Source organism: Convolutriloba macropyga, chromosome 1 (assembly GCF_964194025.1).
Source record: "Convolutriloba macropyga chromosome 1, txConMacr16.3, whole genome shotgun sequence".
Lineage (NCBI taxonomy): Eukaryota > Metazoa > Xenacoelomorpha > Acoela > Convolutidae > Convolutriloba > Convolutriloba macropyga.
Genome location: NC_134468.1, coordinates 34,396,204 through 34,413,392, shown reverse-complemented (window position 1 = coordinate 34,413,392; position 17,189 = coordinate 34,396,204). Strand labels below are relative to the sequence as shown.

General features: G+C 32.8%; 2 protein-coding genes across 2 annotated transcripts in view; both read left to right on the top strand.

The window, feature by feature from the left end:
- Positions 1-11,302, top strand: part of LOC142339371 (uncharacterized) — a 43,834-nt gene extending 32,532 nt beyond the window's left edge. The window contains exons 7-9 of the mRNA XM_075389414.1: positions 7,126-7,350; positions 10,301-11,224; positions 11,295-11,302. Coding sequence (XP_075245529.1) covers positions 7,126-7,350; positions 10,301-11,224; positions 11,295-11,302 — 1,157 coding nt within the window. The remainder of the gene's footprint in view (positions 1-7,125; positions 7,351-10,300; positions 11,225-11,294) is intronic.
- Positions 11,303-11,313: 11 nt separating this feature from the next.
- Positions 11,314-17,189, top strand: part of LOC142339303 (uncharacterized) — a 56,566-nt gene continuing 50,690 nt past the window's right edge. Inside the window, exons 1-2 of the mRNA XM_075389287.1 lie at positions 11,314-11,670; positions 14,960-15,310. Of these exons, the coding sequence (XP_075245402.1) occupies positions 11,355-11,670; positions 14,960-15,310 (667 nt within the window). The 5' untranslated portion in view covers positions 11,314-11,354. The remainder of the gene's footprint in view (positions 11,671-14,959; positions 15,311-17,189) is intronic.

Below are 17,189 nucleotides of genomic sequence, written 5' to 3'. Positions count from 1 at the left end.
AGTCTTTGACTATGAAAACGACAACGAACACAGGCAAAATCCAAAAAAAATTGAAAAGGCGAGAAGAAAGTGTCGAAGCCATTTAAACCATAAATTTTTCTCTGCAAAATTTAAGTATGATCCATTGAACGTGTTTTCTAAGCCAATGCAACTATCAATATTAGATTAATGTGTTAAGATTCCAAAAAGAACCAGAAATACAAAAAAATGTCCAAAAATTAAAAAAAAGAAATTTAGAAAACTCGAAACACGAGTGATTCCTTGAAAACGATTTTTTTGTTCCCTCGGCTTCATTAGACTGTAAATCAGGCCTGTCATTAACGGAACCTCGGTATGAAAAGTGACTAGTCTCTAGGTGACTTAAAAATAAAAAAAGGGCTCTCATAGAGAATTCGAATTTTTTTGATAGTAAACTCCCCTATGAGACCAGAACTAGTCTTTTTTTTCGCCTTTCGTCTATTAGGAACTCAAAATTGATTCTTTTTGTTGCGTGAAAACTTCAATCCTCGATAACTCCTCGAAAAAAACAATATTCAAAAAATCTTTTCGAACTCTACGCTGGACGAGCTTTTTAATGATACCACTCACATTTCTCTACGATAAATATATCGGTCCGCCAAAATTGCCTGAATTTGAGTGTATAGTCCCCCCCCCACAAGTGGGGTCGGAACAATAATTGGTATCGTAAATTTGCATAATGTCACAACCCGTCAAATGATTAACAATGTACAAAAATTGCAACTATGAACATATTCTCAATTCAAGTCCTCGGATATATTTGGGCACAGTTATTCTCTTGAAATTTGATCTGACCAGAAGAAACTGTTTACATGCCGGGATGAAGTTTCTTTGGTTTCATACAAAGTTCATGTGTGATTACATACTGTCTATATTTGATTTATGTATGAATTCCAAGAAATTTTTCCAATTTCTATCAAAGAAGAAAATTATGCAGTTTTTTGGCCTTAAAATTTTTTTTATGATTCTTGTGTAACTTACAAAGAATTGTATAACTACGAAAGAAATGTATGTTGATCTTTGTATCACTATTAAGAAATCATACGAGTCATATTTGACCTAGTATGATAACTAGGAATCATATATGACCTTGTACGGTTACTAAGACTCGTATATGATCTAGTACGAAATCAAAGAAAGTTTTATAATCGGCTACAGTTTTATAATCAGCTACAGATTGCATGAATAAACATCAACCTACTTGAGTGATCATCTCTTACCAATGTTTACCGAAGACTACCAGAATCCAAAATTTTGTTTCTATTGTTCACATAGTTTTATGTTAAAGGAAATGAATTAAGCGAGCAAACGGTTATTTTAAACTTGCGAAGCAAGTAATTTTATGTTATGCGAATAGTCCCAATTTCTCGCCCAATGAAATACTAACAACATTTCTACAACAGTTTTTCTAATATGATATAAGGAAAATACTTAAGCTTTTCCCTTTTAGGTGTGTTGTACCTAATTATGTTTTTAGCCACAGAAATTTATACGAACGCGGTGACATTCACGCCCAGTCTACGCAAGATCTTGCATTCTCACGGCACTATTTCTATGTCCATGCGAGATCTTGGTTTCACCAAGAACCACACGAAGGTTTCAAGGATCTTGGCAAGAACGTGCGTGATTTTCCAAGATTTACATATTTTACAAATCTTACAAACTTATACATCCACTTAGATTGTTTCTTTCCTCAAGAAAGTTTTAGTGACCAAAAGAACTCTCGTTAAATAAAAACAATATATGAAAAAAGCAAGGCAACCTGGATGATTCTATTCTGTGCGTGGGACAGAAATTGTACGCATGATCAAGGAAATTGAAGCATTATCCATGAGATGGCCGATTTGCGGGCTTGAAATTGATCATTTTAATAATCAATTAGACCGTTTCAACGAACTTTTCGATATGAAAATTTGCTTTTTAAGAGTACTAAATTGATGAAATATTTGAAAAATTGTAGCCATTAATTTGATACTCTTTATCATCTTTCCTCTTATTGTTAGTTTAATAAATATGTTCTGCTTGGCCATGTTACTGATCAACTGATTAGAAATTTTGCTAAGCTGTTGTTAAAATCTAAGAGTCAGTATTTTTTTTGCTACTGAATTTTTAAAAAAAAATTGAGTCTTTTCAACGCGCGCAATGCTCTTTTTTTGCACAATTTGCTTTATTCTTAGTTAATTTTTTAACGCTCTCCTTTGCACAATTTCCTGTATTTTAAAATTAACTTTTGAGCTCTTCTCTACGTAATAAAAAATCATCAAGAAGAATGCCATCCGTTAGAATTGTATAACAAGCAATATAGTGATGTTTAGAAGTAAATTTTGAGCTAATGATTATTGAAATTTTCTTCTATCATTCGTTCTGAAAATTTCCCCCTGATATAATTTGATTCAGAACTGACATAATTTTTTCTGATTCAAATTCGTTTTTACTCATTTCTTTTTTAGCTCTTTTCTTTGCAATTCATTTTCTTCAAACAATCATTATTACTTTCGACGTGTTTGCACATATATCATCTGTCAAATATGTAGACTTTTTTGTTGAAAACTCGATACAATTAGTTCACTATTTCAATTAAAATAATTTGCAATTGGTTTAATTGCAATGAATTAGATTGATAGGATTAGACAAATCGATTAATTTTGTTTTTCTTTTTTTTTTAAAAAAATCAATAATCTCATCAGAAATTCATGTCATTCCTCTAATTTCAGCACCTTCAACACATATGAGAGTTTTAGATTGGTTGATGGATCCGGGACTTTGCGAGATACCCTCATGTTTAAATTGAACCTTTATTAAACCTTCATGAAAAACGCGTCAAAAACAACTTGAAGAACAATTATAGCGTGACAAGTCCTGAAATACAGATTAAAGAATAAAAATCACGCTAATAATACAAACTATTGAATAAATTCAAAGACAAAGAAACGAAATATGAAGTCCAACCTCTATGCCAAAAAAAATAAAGATAATGAGCAAAAAGACGAAGTATAATGAGTGTTATTAACAAAATAGCATAAACAGCGAGCAAAAACGCGATAAAGATTTTCAGATAGAGAACTTAAAAATTTCTTGCGTAGTTAATTGAAAAAAAGCGAAGTTCAATTCAGATAGAACTTTGTAACGAAACACGAGGAAACAGATAACGCAAACAATAATTTAATAACTTTCTAAAAAGTTGTTTTCACCAACAACTCCTTAGTGCTGAAAGACTTGAATGAAAGCAATTTTATCCTGTTACAATCATATTTTGAACATTTGAGGAGAGAAGAGAGAGAGAGAGAGAGAGAGAGAGAGAGAGAAGAGAGAGAGAGAGAGAGAGAGAGAGAGAAATGATTTATCTGCACAAGCAGGGAAAATCAGAACTTTAAAAAGCATTGGAAAAATCAAAAAACGCACAACTTCATCGTTTCTTGTTAAACTTGGCAAATATGAATACATAAACATAAAAATATCAAAACTGCAGAAAACTTTTCAAACAAACAAGACGGACGAGATTTATGATGGACCTTGTGTTATAACCAATTGATATGTCAATAGCAATATCAATATTCTTCAACTAATCTAAGATAAATCTTTATATTCCGCAATTAAATAGTTTTTAAATGCTATCCACTCGTTTCTGTTCAGAAAGCTTTAAAAAAAATTACATTTTGGCTGCAGATAAAAATGACCAACAATCTGATTCCAGTTACAAGTGTTGTCGGAAATGTAACAAGGAGTATTGGTAATGTCCGTTCAACAAGAAAAAAACAAATGCCAAAAATTCAGTTGCGACCATGAGGATCGCTGTACGTTTTTATTACGTAATCGGCACTCTAGTTTTACGCTACAGCCGAACAGCAGTATCTCGAAAGTAACAATTTTGCTCAATCTAATACTAAGAGAGATCATAACCGACTATTATCGGACGAAATGCACTAAAAGTTTTAGTTTAGGTGACATCGGTTTTATTGTTTCATCTGTAGGAAGCTTTTATATTTAAATATTATATTATTTAAAAAGATTCCAACAATAAATGTTTAACGAGAAAAGATGAAATAATTTTTTTAAAGATTAAATCCTCCCATTGGCTTCAATGAAATGATTATCTATAATCTCTTATTAGTTTTTCATAAAAATTGGAAAATTAGCAGCCAAGCAGAAAGTTTTATTAAACGCTAAAATTATTTTTGCCTGGTCTCATCTGGAAAAGAAGCATCAAAGCTGTTTCCGATGCTACTTTTCAGGCAATAAAGTGTTTGGCTTTATCACTAGGGACAGAAATCAATTTTTGTCCTTTTAAACATTCTCAACTAAAATGTGATTATTACGCTCAACTTTGTCGCAAACTAGAAAATTTGTGATATATTTGAAATTAATACGCTTCTTTGTCAAATTCGATTTTCTTTCTGGACTTAAAAGTGCATCTTCAGACGTTACAAGGCGTGAAACGAAAACAATTGTGAAAAATTAAATGCGCTATTTTCTCGAAATTTGAAAAAAAAAATGAAATTGAGTATACGTTCTATCTACACTACCAAACCATGGAAATTACAATTAATCATTAGTATTCAAGTGTTTCCCAATTTTTACGAGAAATTTTTCAGTTCTCAAGTTTTCAAAAATTTGGTATAGGATTCGCAGCGCCCATTTGGAACGAATAAATGAATGCGTTATTTGATTTCTTACTCTTATTCCAAACAAATGTGTAATCAAATGCGGCCATGATGATCGTTTCACGTTTTTATTACGTAATCAGCACTCTAATTTTACGCTACAGCCGAACAACAGTTTCTTGACTGTAAAAAATTTGTACCATCTAGAACTAAGAGAGATCAGAAGCGACTGTTATTGGACCAAAAGCACTAAAGGTATTTTTAAGTGGCATTGGTTTTACTGTTTCATCTGTAGGAAACTTTTATATGTAACTATTATTTTATATTATATAAAAACAGAGAACCAATACTAACGACAAATGTTTAATGAGAAAAAACGGAATAAAAATTCTCTTTAAGATTAAGTCTTCGCCAAGCAGGAAGATTTTATAAAAATTGAACCAATTTTTGCCTGGCTTTATTGAAAAATTAGCATCTTAGTTGTTTACCCGAATTATATTTCTGTTACACGGCAACAATACGATAAAAAATCTAGTAACAAAACATAAGAACAAACTAATTAAAGCAAACTGTTCAACAAAAATTTTTGCCGCGATTTTGGTTTCTCGAAAAAAGTTTCATTGTCATCAATCCAGTCTTTAGATTTACCACTTACTTTTTGAGTCTAACAATTTAACTTCCCTAAATAAATTTTACTGGTACCCTAAAGTCAAAACAACCACGTCCTTAATTTCATTTTAAATATATTTATAGTTTTGCATAACATTATTCTTGAAACAATGAAACAAATGTAGATAGGGCAATTAATGACAACTGCTAAATGAAGAAGATGTTTTCATTCCAAAAGAAAATGGCAGACCTACAAAAACTATTTTATTTTTTTTAAAAAAAAACGATTTGGAATTGAATATCTGAAATTAAGAAAAAAAAACAGTTTTCATATCCAGATTAATTTTTCAGTTGAGCTCAGTCACCTGTCAGGCAATTATATTTTTGGCTTTATTAATAGGGAGAGAAATCAGTTTTTGTCCCTTTAAACAATCTCAACCAAAATGTGATTACGAAATAAGTCAATTTTTAAATAAATTTGTGATAGATTTGAAATTAATACCTATCTTTATCAAATTTGATTTTCGTTTAGAACATTAAAGTGTACTTTCAGACGTTACAAGGAGTGAAACGTAAAACTTTTGTGAAAAGATTAAATGAGCTCTTTTCTCGAGAATTGAAAAAAGAATTGAAATTGCGTTTACGTTCTATCGATACTACCAAACCATGGAGAATACAATCAATCATTGAAATTCTAGTGTTTCCCATTTTTAGGAAAAACTTGTCACTTCTAAAGTTTTTCAAAACTTTGTTATACAAATCGCAGCCTCCATTTTAAAAGAGCGAATAAACAAATGCGTTATTTGATTTTTTTATTCTTATTTCAACCAAATGTGTAATCGAGGACCTATTGAATCAGTTTAAAATTAATATTTTTTTATTCTCATTTTATTAAATAACAATATCTTGTCATTATCTATGCGTATAAAAAGGTCAGAGGTGTTATTGATACTACCTTTGTATGGACAAAGCTGTTTCGAAGATGAAACCAGGTTGACCAAATATTTGGATCTATGCTGTCCCCCCCCCCCCCCAGCTTAGTGGGAATATATTTTTTTATGGGATGTTTTCCATTTGTGCCCTCCCCCAGTACGTTATGCGCCCCCAGTTACAGAGCACGTGCCATTACATAGAAAATCATTATGTAAAAATATGGTACGTGCGTCTGGAGGTTGCAAATAATATGCTCCCAGTAAGCTGGAGGGTGGGGGGGGGGGCACAAACGGAAAAGATCCGTCATTTTATGACCCTCAGGCGCGCGTGCATTATTTTTACATAACGTGCTATATAACACATTATTGTAACGGGGGGTTAAAAAACACTGGGGGAGGGGCGAAACAGAATAGATCCAAATATTTTTAATCGCCAAATAAATTTGAAGAATTGGAGCAAATATAGTGGGTGGGAACAATAATCTGTTGCTGCTTTTCATTCGTGTTTGATTTTGCAACAAAATGTGTTTTATGACCTGATTTGTCAATAAAAAATCTTTTGTTCGTTCATTTTATCCAACAGTTTAGGTCCTAAATTTATTGCAAGGTACAATAAATTCTTTGTTAAAATGCTGATTTACCACCATATGGTAAGTTTGATTTCAATCTACTTGTTTTAAAACGTGGAAGTCAATGATGGATTAGTAAACTGGGAAAATAACTTGACTTTTTCCTTGGATGACCAAACCAAGTACTGTGAAGCAAATGAAACAAACCCTATGATTGAAATATGACAACTCTGTGTCGGATTGTTACCTACATTCCCCAGACAGCCATTAGCAGCTTAAGTTTTCTATCTTTGTTAACAAAAAGTGATGAATTTAGCAGATAAGACACTCGTCTGTTGAAAGCTCCCTATAGATATCTTACTATTCCGACGGCATTAAGAGCAGTGCCTGCTTTAGGTGAAAATATGGAATTGCTCGAAATACAACAATGTGCTTCATCTTCTTCCTGTATTCCCTGTGAAAAGTTGCAACCAACAGATGGACTGCCGGGTGTTTGGATGTCTTCTACGTGCAACGATAACTTTCCCAATTCCTACAAGGCTACACGAGTCTCAATCTCCCTCCAGTCTCAAGCTAGAGTGGAGAACAACCTGTTAATTAGTGGAATTGACGTATTTGGGCGTAAGTTTAATTCATTAAGACTCAATTTTTACAATGTTTTAGTAATTGTTTGTGTTGAGCAAATCTGTTTTGCTAAGGATCCCTTCGGTTTGGCAATTCATTCAAGCGCATATTTTGCCGAGGTTTATTTGATAACAAGTTACATTAAGTGTGGAACTAGAGATTTACATCTTGACATCCTGTCCAAATCTTGACCATATACAATGCTGTCAGTATTCTTATAAGAAAATGAAATACTAATTGCAGGAATGATCACATTAAATGGATATTGAATTGTCGGCGGAGATTGTATTCTTGACCCACTAAATGAAACATCGTAGGTTGTCACTCATCAGGAACTCATTAATTCATACGGATTATACCAGTATACCAGTGCAATTATAGTCCAACAAGAGTGCGGCCAACTGCCTCAAAATGCATAGATCTAGTATTTGCTCCCAACAAATTGAACAGTCGAACAATAATCACGGATATAAGCGATCGCTATCCAGTTTTAGTAGAGCTTCCAAGTACAAAAAAGACAGAACCAAGAGCACCTGATAACTCGAGTCAACACCTTATGATTTTGATGTAAGGTTTTTCATTTTCGAAACAAGCCAAAAGTATTCAAAATACGCAAGCCTAAGAAAATTAATTTTTGTTTGATATTAGGCAGAAACCCTTCAATTAAAACAATTTTCAGATTCTATAACGAGTTCTGCTCTGATGCTATTAAAAAAAACCAAAAAAAACAAATGCGGACAAACTGATCGAAATCTTTGCAAACGTGGGAACTTCTTGGGCAGCAAACTTTCCTAACACAGCATCTATTCTTTTTTCTGGTCCTGAAATTATTCATAATTTTTTTATATCCAAAAAAACACATGATAAGGTGATGAAATTGATAAAAAAAACTGTACGCAAATAAAACGTCAGCTGGTCACGCCAACAAAAATTATAAAATTCGCAAAACTTCAGGAACCGCTCTTGAAGCTTTTAGCTGACATTTTAAACCAAAGCATTTGAGAGGACACTATTCCTACTTTTCGGAAGTTTGCAAAGGTTGTTAGTATTCAAAAAAGTGATGACACTGCTGTGCCAGAAAACTATTGACCAAAACGTTTGCTATTGAGATTTAGTAAATTTTTTGAAAAACTTATATAACAAGATTGTTAAGTTTCATTAAAAAGCATGACATTTTTAGCCCAAATCAATTTGGTTTTTAGCCGAGTTCCAATTGTTTTGACACAGTAAAAAAAATGACAGATAAAATCCGGACAGCAATTGAGAGCTAAACTTATGGACAATTATTCTCGCTTGATTTGAAAACACTTTTGATAGAGTATGTCGTCAAATTTTCCTCAAAATACTTGAGTTCTCAGGCTTTTGTGGTTAAATAAACAATCATATTGAAAGTTATCTGAGTGACAGGAAACATTTTGTTCTACGGGATAACTCAAAATCAGCGCTAAAGTAAATAAACTATTGAGTACCTCATGGTTCAATCTTGGGGCCCCTTTTGTTCATTTTTGTATGTCAATAAACTGCCTAGTGCCGCAACGGATTTCAGAATTGTTCTTTATGCCGATGATACCAGTTAATATCCTTCCGGTAAAATGTATGGCGTAGTCTTGGAGAGAAATGTTAAAAAAATGTTCCAATGTCTGTTCTTAAATAAGCTAACCAAGAATGCGTTCAGCAATGATTCACCAAATTATCTTAAGTCTTTTCAAAAGAATGATTAAATATCTCGGCATAAATCTTGATAAAAATCTAAATTTTCGACACCATACAAACCTTGTCAGAAGAACGTTGACGCATTTCTGTAGAACGATTTATAATTTACATAATTTTTTATCACGCAAGCATCTTCTCTCAGTTTTTACGAAGCACATGCAAAATCATTTATCAATTTCGGCGTCTTAACCGATAGCTGTTTTTATAGGTCAAATCTACAGGATAATTAAAATATGCAAAAACGAATAGTGAGAGCAATATTTTCCATAACGAATTTCAACTTTGTATCAGAAATTTTCCTTGAAAACATGATCTTTTCAGTGTTTGAGCTACACGTTTCAACGATTTTCTGCAAGTTATTTTAAAGAATAAGAGACTGTAGCTTTGATAATGTTGTTTGTTTAAACGCTCAATTTTCAAGTACACTATGCAATAGAAGAGTATCTCAAGGGCTCTTAAAACCATCAGAAACTCGGAAAAAAATTCAACAACTTTCTCTTAGGAATAAGTTATTGGAAGCCTTTAATATCCTACAATCTATAAAATTTCAGCCAGCATACTTGAAAAATTTAACAGAGCCAGCGTTCTAACATTTTTGCAAAGGTTTCAATGAGACTTATGAGTTTGATATCGCAGAAGTTTGTGACCTTTTTTCTATTGAGAAACGGCCAATGTTGAAGGTTTTTACGTTAGGTTTTTAATTGGGCAACCACCCGAAGATAAATGATTTTCTAATTGTTTGTCTTTGTTGGAGTAATGTTTATTTTGAAATAAGTACATCAACTTGTACCTGTTAATAATCCAACGAAATTCAATTCAATTCAATTCAATTTTGACCAAAAGTCATGCATACAATGCTGTTTAGCTGTTTCGCTGCTGCTTCAGTAATTACAGATGGAACAATATACTGGAGAAAAAAATGTTTCAAAATTTAAAAATCAATTATATGAGACTTTTACTCAACAAAGAAAAAACCGTGCTCGACCTATAAATCAACTTTAGTTCAACTTTTCAAATTTTATTTGGCGACACATTAAAAGAGTATATGTTTGACCAAAAATTCTCATGATAATTATTTTCTCTTTGCAAAATCTTTTCATGGATTTTAAGTAGGAAGCTTGATTGTAAAATTTTAGTCAGTAAAGCCCCCACCCGCTAAAAATTTGAGTTTTTTCTTATCGTGAGCACTAAACCTAATGTCTGGCCGTCCATTTTCACCATTTTTTTGCTACAGGTAATAATGAACCTCGCTTGCAAATTGCCCAAGTTGTAAACGTCACCACGACCTCCATTTTGCTACAATGGGCTGTTGACATGCCTGGGTCCGCCGTCAACATATCTTTGGACTCTAATCACGCAAGTCCAGTTTCCATAGAAACAGTTGAGAATGCTATTTTGTACCATAAAATCGAAACATTACAACCAGGAACAACTTATCAAGTTCTAATGGAACCGTACAGAGATTCTGCTTTGGGTGACACAAAACAACTCTACACCACAACAGCGCTTGGAGAAATTCGATTTGCAGCAATCCGTAGTTTCGTAACGTGGATTAATGCCACCGTCGAAATTCAGGGAAACTTTGATAACATAACTGTCATCTTGCAAACAAGTTTTTCAAACTCCATTCGTCGATTCTCGCAGCAGGAGACCAAATTTTGTTTCGCCGATTTAACGGCAGGTGAAAAGTACATATTATCTCTATTAGTTCAGGCCGGTCTTCATTCAAATCGTGTAGAACGGTTGGTGGCAACAAAATCAGAGCAGCCAAAACTGATAGAACAAGTGACTGGAAACACTGGATCGGTTACTTTTTTGTTCCTAAACGAGGGAAAAGGGTATACATTTACATACACAGTTTACAACCAGTCTCAAAATGCAATCTTGTCAGAAGTATTGCCCTTTCAAAAATACATCAGCAAAACATTCGCTCCCAACTATCGTGGCATGGTCGTAGAAGCACAGATTATGTCCAATTTCAGCAGTGACATCGCTAAGTTCACGATTGGAACTGCAAATATTGAGTCTGCTTCATTCAATCAAACTGGTATTTACTTGCAAGTCCAATATGAAACCAATTCAGATGCATACGATGGTGTCTTTTTCAAAATCGACCCGGATCCAGGGATCTCTTTCATTTTTATACCGGGAAAAATATGTTTTTCAAAGATGTGTTTACAAGCGAATACAAATTATGGCTTGTTTTGCTTTAATAATGGTTTGCATAGGCCATTAAAATCGCTAATAGCTATTATATTTAAATTACTCTATATATTCAAACGGAGAAAATGAAAAATGAACCAGATCCGCATTCAGAACCTGGTATCCGAAATTTCACCAAGGACCAAGAAGTTGTCCTGGACAACATTTACTGTGGGCGAATTCTATCTGTGGGAATAACTCCCTTTTACGGTGATACAATCGGAGTTGAGCACCAAGAATTGGCCTATTTGGAATCATGTCCGGACTTTGACAGCGTGCGATTGGACTTTGAACTTGATGAGGTGTCGAGGGAAGGTACTCTGAGAACAACAGTTCCATTCAAGGGAGATGTATCCAAGTTCGAAATACTCTTCATGCCTCTCAGTCTCAAATGGGAGAAAAGTAAGGCAGAGATCTTATCATACATTGTTTACAATCATCGCTAATGGGATCTTGAAACTAAAAAAAAACAAATTATGGCTCGACAGAATATGAACGACTATGGCACCTAGAATAGTTCTCTGGTTTTTGAAGAGACAAGGGGGCTAGGTAATGTATGTTTGCACATATTGCTCCTGCCCCTCTCATCCACATTTTTGGCTGAAATATCGACCAAATCAAGCAGAGATAACCGGGTCGAGTTTTGGCGATGAATTTTTGTAAGAAATTCGGTGAGAAAACACCGCGTATTTCTTACATCAATTTGCAGTGAACCGCTTTGATTTTTTTCACCGCGTTCTCAGTGTTTTAACAAATACGAAATATGCGTACACGGTTTTGAACCTCGCAGATCCACTTTTCTTCAACCTCTGAATCCACTGCGCCAACTGTGACGTACATCTACGCTATTTCTTGTGAATTTAAATTGGATTCAATAAAAGTTGGAAAACTAATGCGTTGAATTTTTGTAAGATATGCAGTGGATTTTGCGGTAAGTTTTTGTAAGAAATGCGGTGAAATATTTTTTCCAACGCATTCAACGCAAACGCCGCATTTCTTAAAACAATTCACTGCATTTCTTACAAAAATTCAACCAAAAAATCTCGACCCTGGGTAGGTAAAAAGTAAAAAAATGGAAGCTAGCTCATATTATGTAATTTAAAACTTGATGTGTTCTCAGACGGATATACCAGTGAAGCTCAAATGAAATTTTTCGTTCACTAGACTGAACCTGAACAAAAATTGAACCAAGTAACACATTTGACTGTTAGATATAAAGAGAAATCAACATTAACAGAATTTCGTGAGCAGAAACGCACCGATTTCATACGAAACAAATGTAATTTCAATGTTCAGTTCAGTCTTGCCCAAGTTTTGGCAGGAAACAAAGCTTTATGATTACCTCAGATTGGTTAATTCCTATTCAATTTATTTAGATTTGTCATTCTCAAATTAGATTTGATGTGCGCTCACATTTTTTTTCAACCGATTGGCCAACCCATAAAACCAGTAACCATTTCAAAGCTTAGATTAACCATAAACTTAGATAATCGTTTTTGTTTTTTTTTCATTACAGTTATCGACAAAGTGAAAAAAACTAGACAATAAAATAGAAACACATAAGACATGATTTAAAAATCACTTAAATTGTTCAGGAAAAAATGGGCTTTTAATAGCAATTTCTGCTGTTAAACATCTGCTGTTAACCTTGAAACATTAGGTTACTACGAATGCTTTAGAAAACAGGAAACCTGTTTTTATTGAGAAAATGAGACAGAACAACAAAAACAAGAAAAGTGTTTCAAGGTTAATATTTTCAAGGTTATTAATTCCAAGGAAAAGTAAAAAATACACAATGTTTTGACCTTCACTCAATTTTTTTAAATAAAATTTCATTGTGAGCTATTTATCAAGCTATTTTTTTTCTCATTTTGGAATTCAAAACATTATCGAAACGAGAGACATTAAAAATAGGCAAAATATTTAGTTATGAAGCCACAAGAACTATTTGTCATTGACCAGAAACCTCCAATATACCTCTTTGGAAAACCAAAATTACTTATTTTCAATGACAACTAATGAGAGGAAACAAAAAGAAACGAAAAATGCAGGCAAAAGTCAAATCATTTCAATTCAAATCAATATTTTAACCGCACAGTTCCAGCCAACAAAACCATAAACACAAATACAAGCTCTTCAGAAAAATTTTCCTAGGTTCGTTTTTGAGGTTTTGAATGGGTGGCAAATTGTTTTTGAATTAGACAGTTTGAAAAAAAATCAAAAACCTTTGTTATTTATAAAAAAATCATCAAATACGGGAAAAAATAAAAAGGAAAACTAAAAATTTGGTATAAAAATATGTGGATAAAAAACCAAAAAATTAATAATCTGTTCATTCATCGGCTTTGAAACAATGACATTTTCGCAAATTTGGATATCAGATATTAGCTTTAAAAGCAGTGCTTAGAATCATTAAAAACAGCCATAACAACATCTAAATTGCCCAATGCGGAAAAAAGAAATTTCGCTTAAATTTGAAAAAAAAATTGTCAAACAAATTGTTCTCCTTCCACTCTGAAAGCATTGCGAAAGAATTTTATACTTTAAAACTTCTCATGTTTTTTTTGCGTTTCTATCATAACCAAAATCACTGCTTTAGTTTGATTTTTCATTTAGCTTTCCAAGTAAAAAATATGTGGACATCATAAAAAATGGTGCTCTTTATAATCCATTTACCATCAATTGTAAAAACCTGACGACAGTTTCGCTTCTTGGTTTGCGCAGTTATCAATAACAGAAATTGGTGTTTAATATTAACATATTTGGTCAAAAATATCTGAAATTGATCTAAACCTACGCTAAAACTGAGCAAAATTACATAAAATGCCAAAAGTTTAAACTTGGATAATTCCTCGAAAAGGACAAATTTTCAAAAAAAATCTTTTTAATTTACAATTCTACGCTCGATCGGCTTTTGGCTGTATAATGATGTCCCTCATATCTTTCTACATCAACGATTGGCCAAATTACTCAATAAGAAAAAAACCAGTTGAGCATATCTGCCTCCCACATAGTAGGGTCTGAACAAAAAGCTATAGAATTTTGCATCGTAATTTTTGGCTTACAACATTTCTGACTACACAGATTTTGTTAGGTTGAACTGCAGTCATTGAATTCAGGTTGCAACTCTTACAATTTGAGCTCATACAAACCTTCATGAAATTTGTGTCCTAATTTCATGTCATAAAACTGCCATCGTTTCTTCAACTTGACACAGTTGAAAATCTGCAACCACACTTCACATCTCTTATACGTGCAATAAGTGAACCTTTTCACTAAATTCATCCAAGCATGTTTCCGGTATTGCGCAATACCAGCAGCCGAGAGCATTTTCTAACTTTATACTACAATGACTTTTATAGTACATACATAGTGTTATTGCTATATTATGTTGGTACTAGACAGGATAACTGAAATTTGGCCAAGAAATGTTAACTTAGAGCAATTGAGAGAAGATCCATGCCTGTTTCTCTCTGAGATCTAGATTCAAACTTCTTGAATTATTGGGCTGCAGCTGAACTAATTATTAAAATCAACATTTAAGGGATATATTCTTTTTATGATCCTAGATATGTTTTATGATATGATCCTATATATGGTTCTATATATTGTTGTATATTTGGTGATATATCTCCTTCTATATATGGTCCCTAATTACTAGAATCCGTATGAATAAAGGGTTTGCTTTAAGCGGGCTATGACAATGAACTGTGTACCGCAGATGATAGTAACACTTTCAGTGGGAGAGAATGCACCATAATTGCTGAACCTGTTCCTATCACAACGGCTTACGTAACGGGAGCATACATTATTCTAACAGTCACTAGCGAGGCGGGAATAGAGACGTCAACTGGAAACAACCCAATTCCGTTTGTGTGGAGTCCAGTGATGCCCCGGTTCGAGGGCTGTCTCACTAGTTATTTTGCGAGTATCTCTGTGACCAAATACAGCTGTTATGTGCATTTCAATATGACAGATAGGCGACAGCTGTTTTATGGCTACTTAGTGGATGGTTCAGGAAACCCATACACAGAAAAATTGGGTAAATATTTTTCCTTTCAGAACTTCCTGCTGTCAGTTTTAACAATTCAGACCACGATCTCGTCACAAAATCCTTTAAAAATTTATTTGTAAACTTTTAAGAATCTGGATAAGAACTTTGAAAGTGAAAAGGTATTGAAGTGCAAAACTTGAAGGAAACGAAAAAAGGGGGATAGTCTTAGCGAAGATAAAAGAGAGCATTTAACCAAAGTTTTTAGTGAAAAAAAAGCTAATTTTTAAATCTTCGTGTTCTCTGTTTTCAAATTTTCTCTTTATTACTCGCGCAACCGTAAATTAGTTGCATCCATTAATTGATGTTGAGAGTTTTTATATGCAAATTTAATTCAATATATGTGGGCCGAATCTCTGCGAGAAGACAGAAGAAATACAATCAAAGATGTTCCACTGAGACACAAAAGAACAATTGTAATACGCGTCTTTTCTTAAACAATGAATTATCTCTGAAGAAATTAAGCTTACAAATTTTTTAAATAACTTATCTTTTTAACTAGTATCAAAAACATCTCAGAGTGAACCAATAATTGGGGTTTAATATTGCAAGGTCAACATAAGAACAGCCCAGGTGGGCACCAAAATGCAAATTATATGAAAAAAATTAAAACAGTACAATGTACAGTAGAATTTTTGTTTCACTTCCTTCAATAGAAGCATCGTTCTAAACTTCAATGAAATGGGGATTGGAACTTTTTGTTACTCTTAATTTTTTGTATTCACTTATGGCCGACTAAAAGACTTTGTTGAGAGATAAGAATGTGATACCATTAGAAGGCTCTTGAAAAACTGAATCAATTGTTTAAAAAATCTTTTTCGAAATTTTAAATTTTGACATAAAATGAGCGAAATTTGCAAAATTTTTCCACAATTGCGACTATTTCATGCTTCGTATACGCTTAAATTCTTATATACATATGAAATTGATTATGAAGATTTCTTGATGCAAACAATTAAACGTGAAATTTTTTAACGAACCTATTTAATTATTAAACAGATCAGAACAGAAAATTCCACTGTGGCTAACTTTCAGATTTTGTTTCGCAAAAACTGCGAAAAAAATCATTGAAATAAAATTTTGTCTATAATCCAAAAAAATAGTGTCTTTTAAGTCAATTTCTGATTACAAGATTACAACGGAAGATAAGGATCGGTTTGATGTATGTGAAGCATTTTTAGGCACGCCTTCACTTATATGCACAGAGTAATTTGGAATTTATTTCGAATCATACCATTTTTTCCTAAAATATTGATAATTACCAACATCAACATCCTAAAAATAAAAAGTTTGTGGTACTCAGAACTGATCAAAAAATACAAATATTTTGTGAGGGAATGGAGCTCATTTTGCTCATAAAATTTTACCTACTATTGACGGATAAAAAATTCTTGTTTATTTCATTAGCTAGTCAATGGCTAATCCGTTTTTGCAGAGTAATAGTATTCATTCTTTTATTTTATTCTTTCTTTTTTTTATTTGATTCTTTACAAATTCGCCAAACATAATATAATTTGGTCTACATACTTAAACAGTTTTTCAGCGTTTAGCGTAATTTATTTTGTATTATCTACTCTAGTTTCATCCTTTTCGAAAACAACTGAATCATAAAATTAACAATAGTCATCGAGCAAAGAAATTGAAAATATCGGTTTCAATATAAGAAAACCAAATAAAAGATGAAACAAGATATACCTCTAAACTATGGTTGAGAGGAAAAATTGAGAAAAGTCTGGTCATAGATAATTCTTAAAAGTGTTTCGTTGCCATCATATTCAGAAGCATGAAAAAAACGGAAATCTTAAAGAAGAAACTTTGTTAAAAAACAAACAAATTTTAATTTAAATGTTCGTGTTTTTTAGTTTTGAAA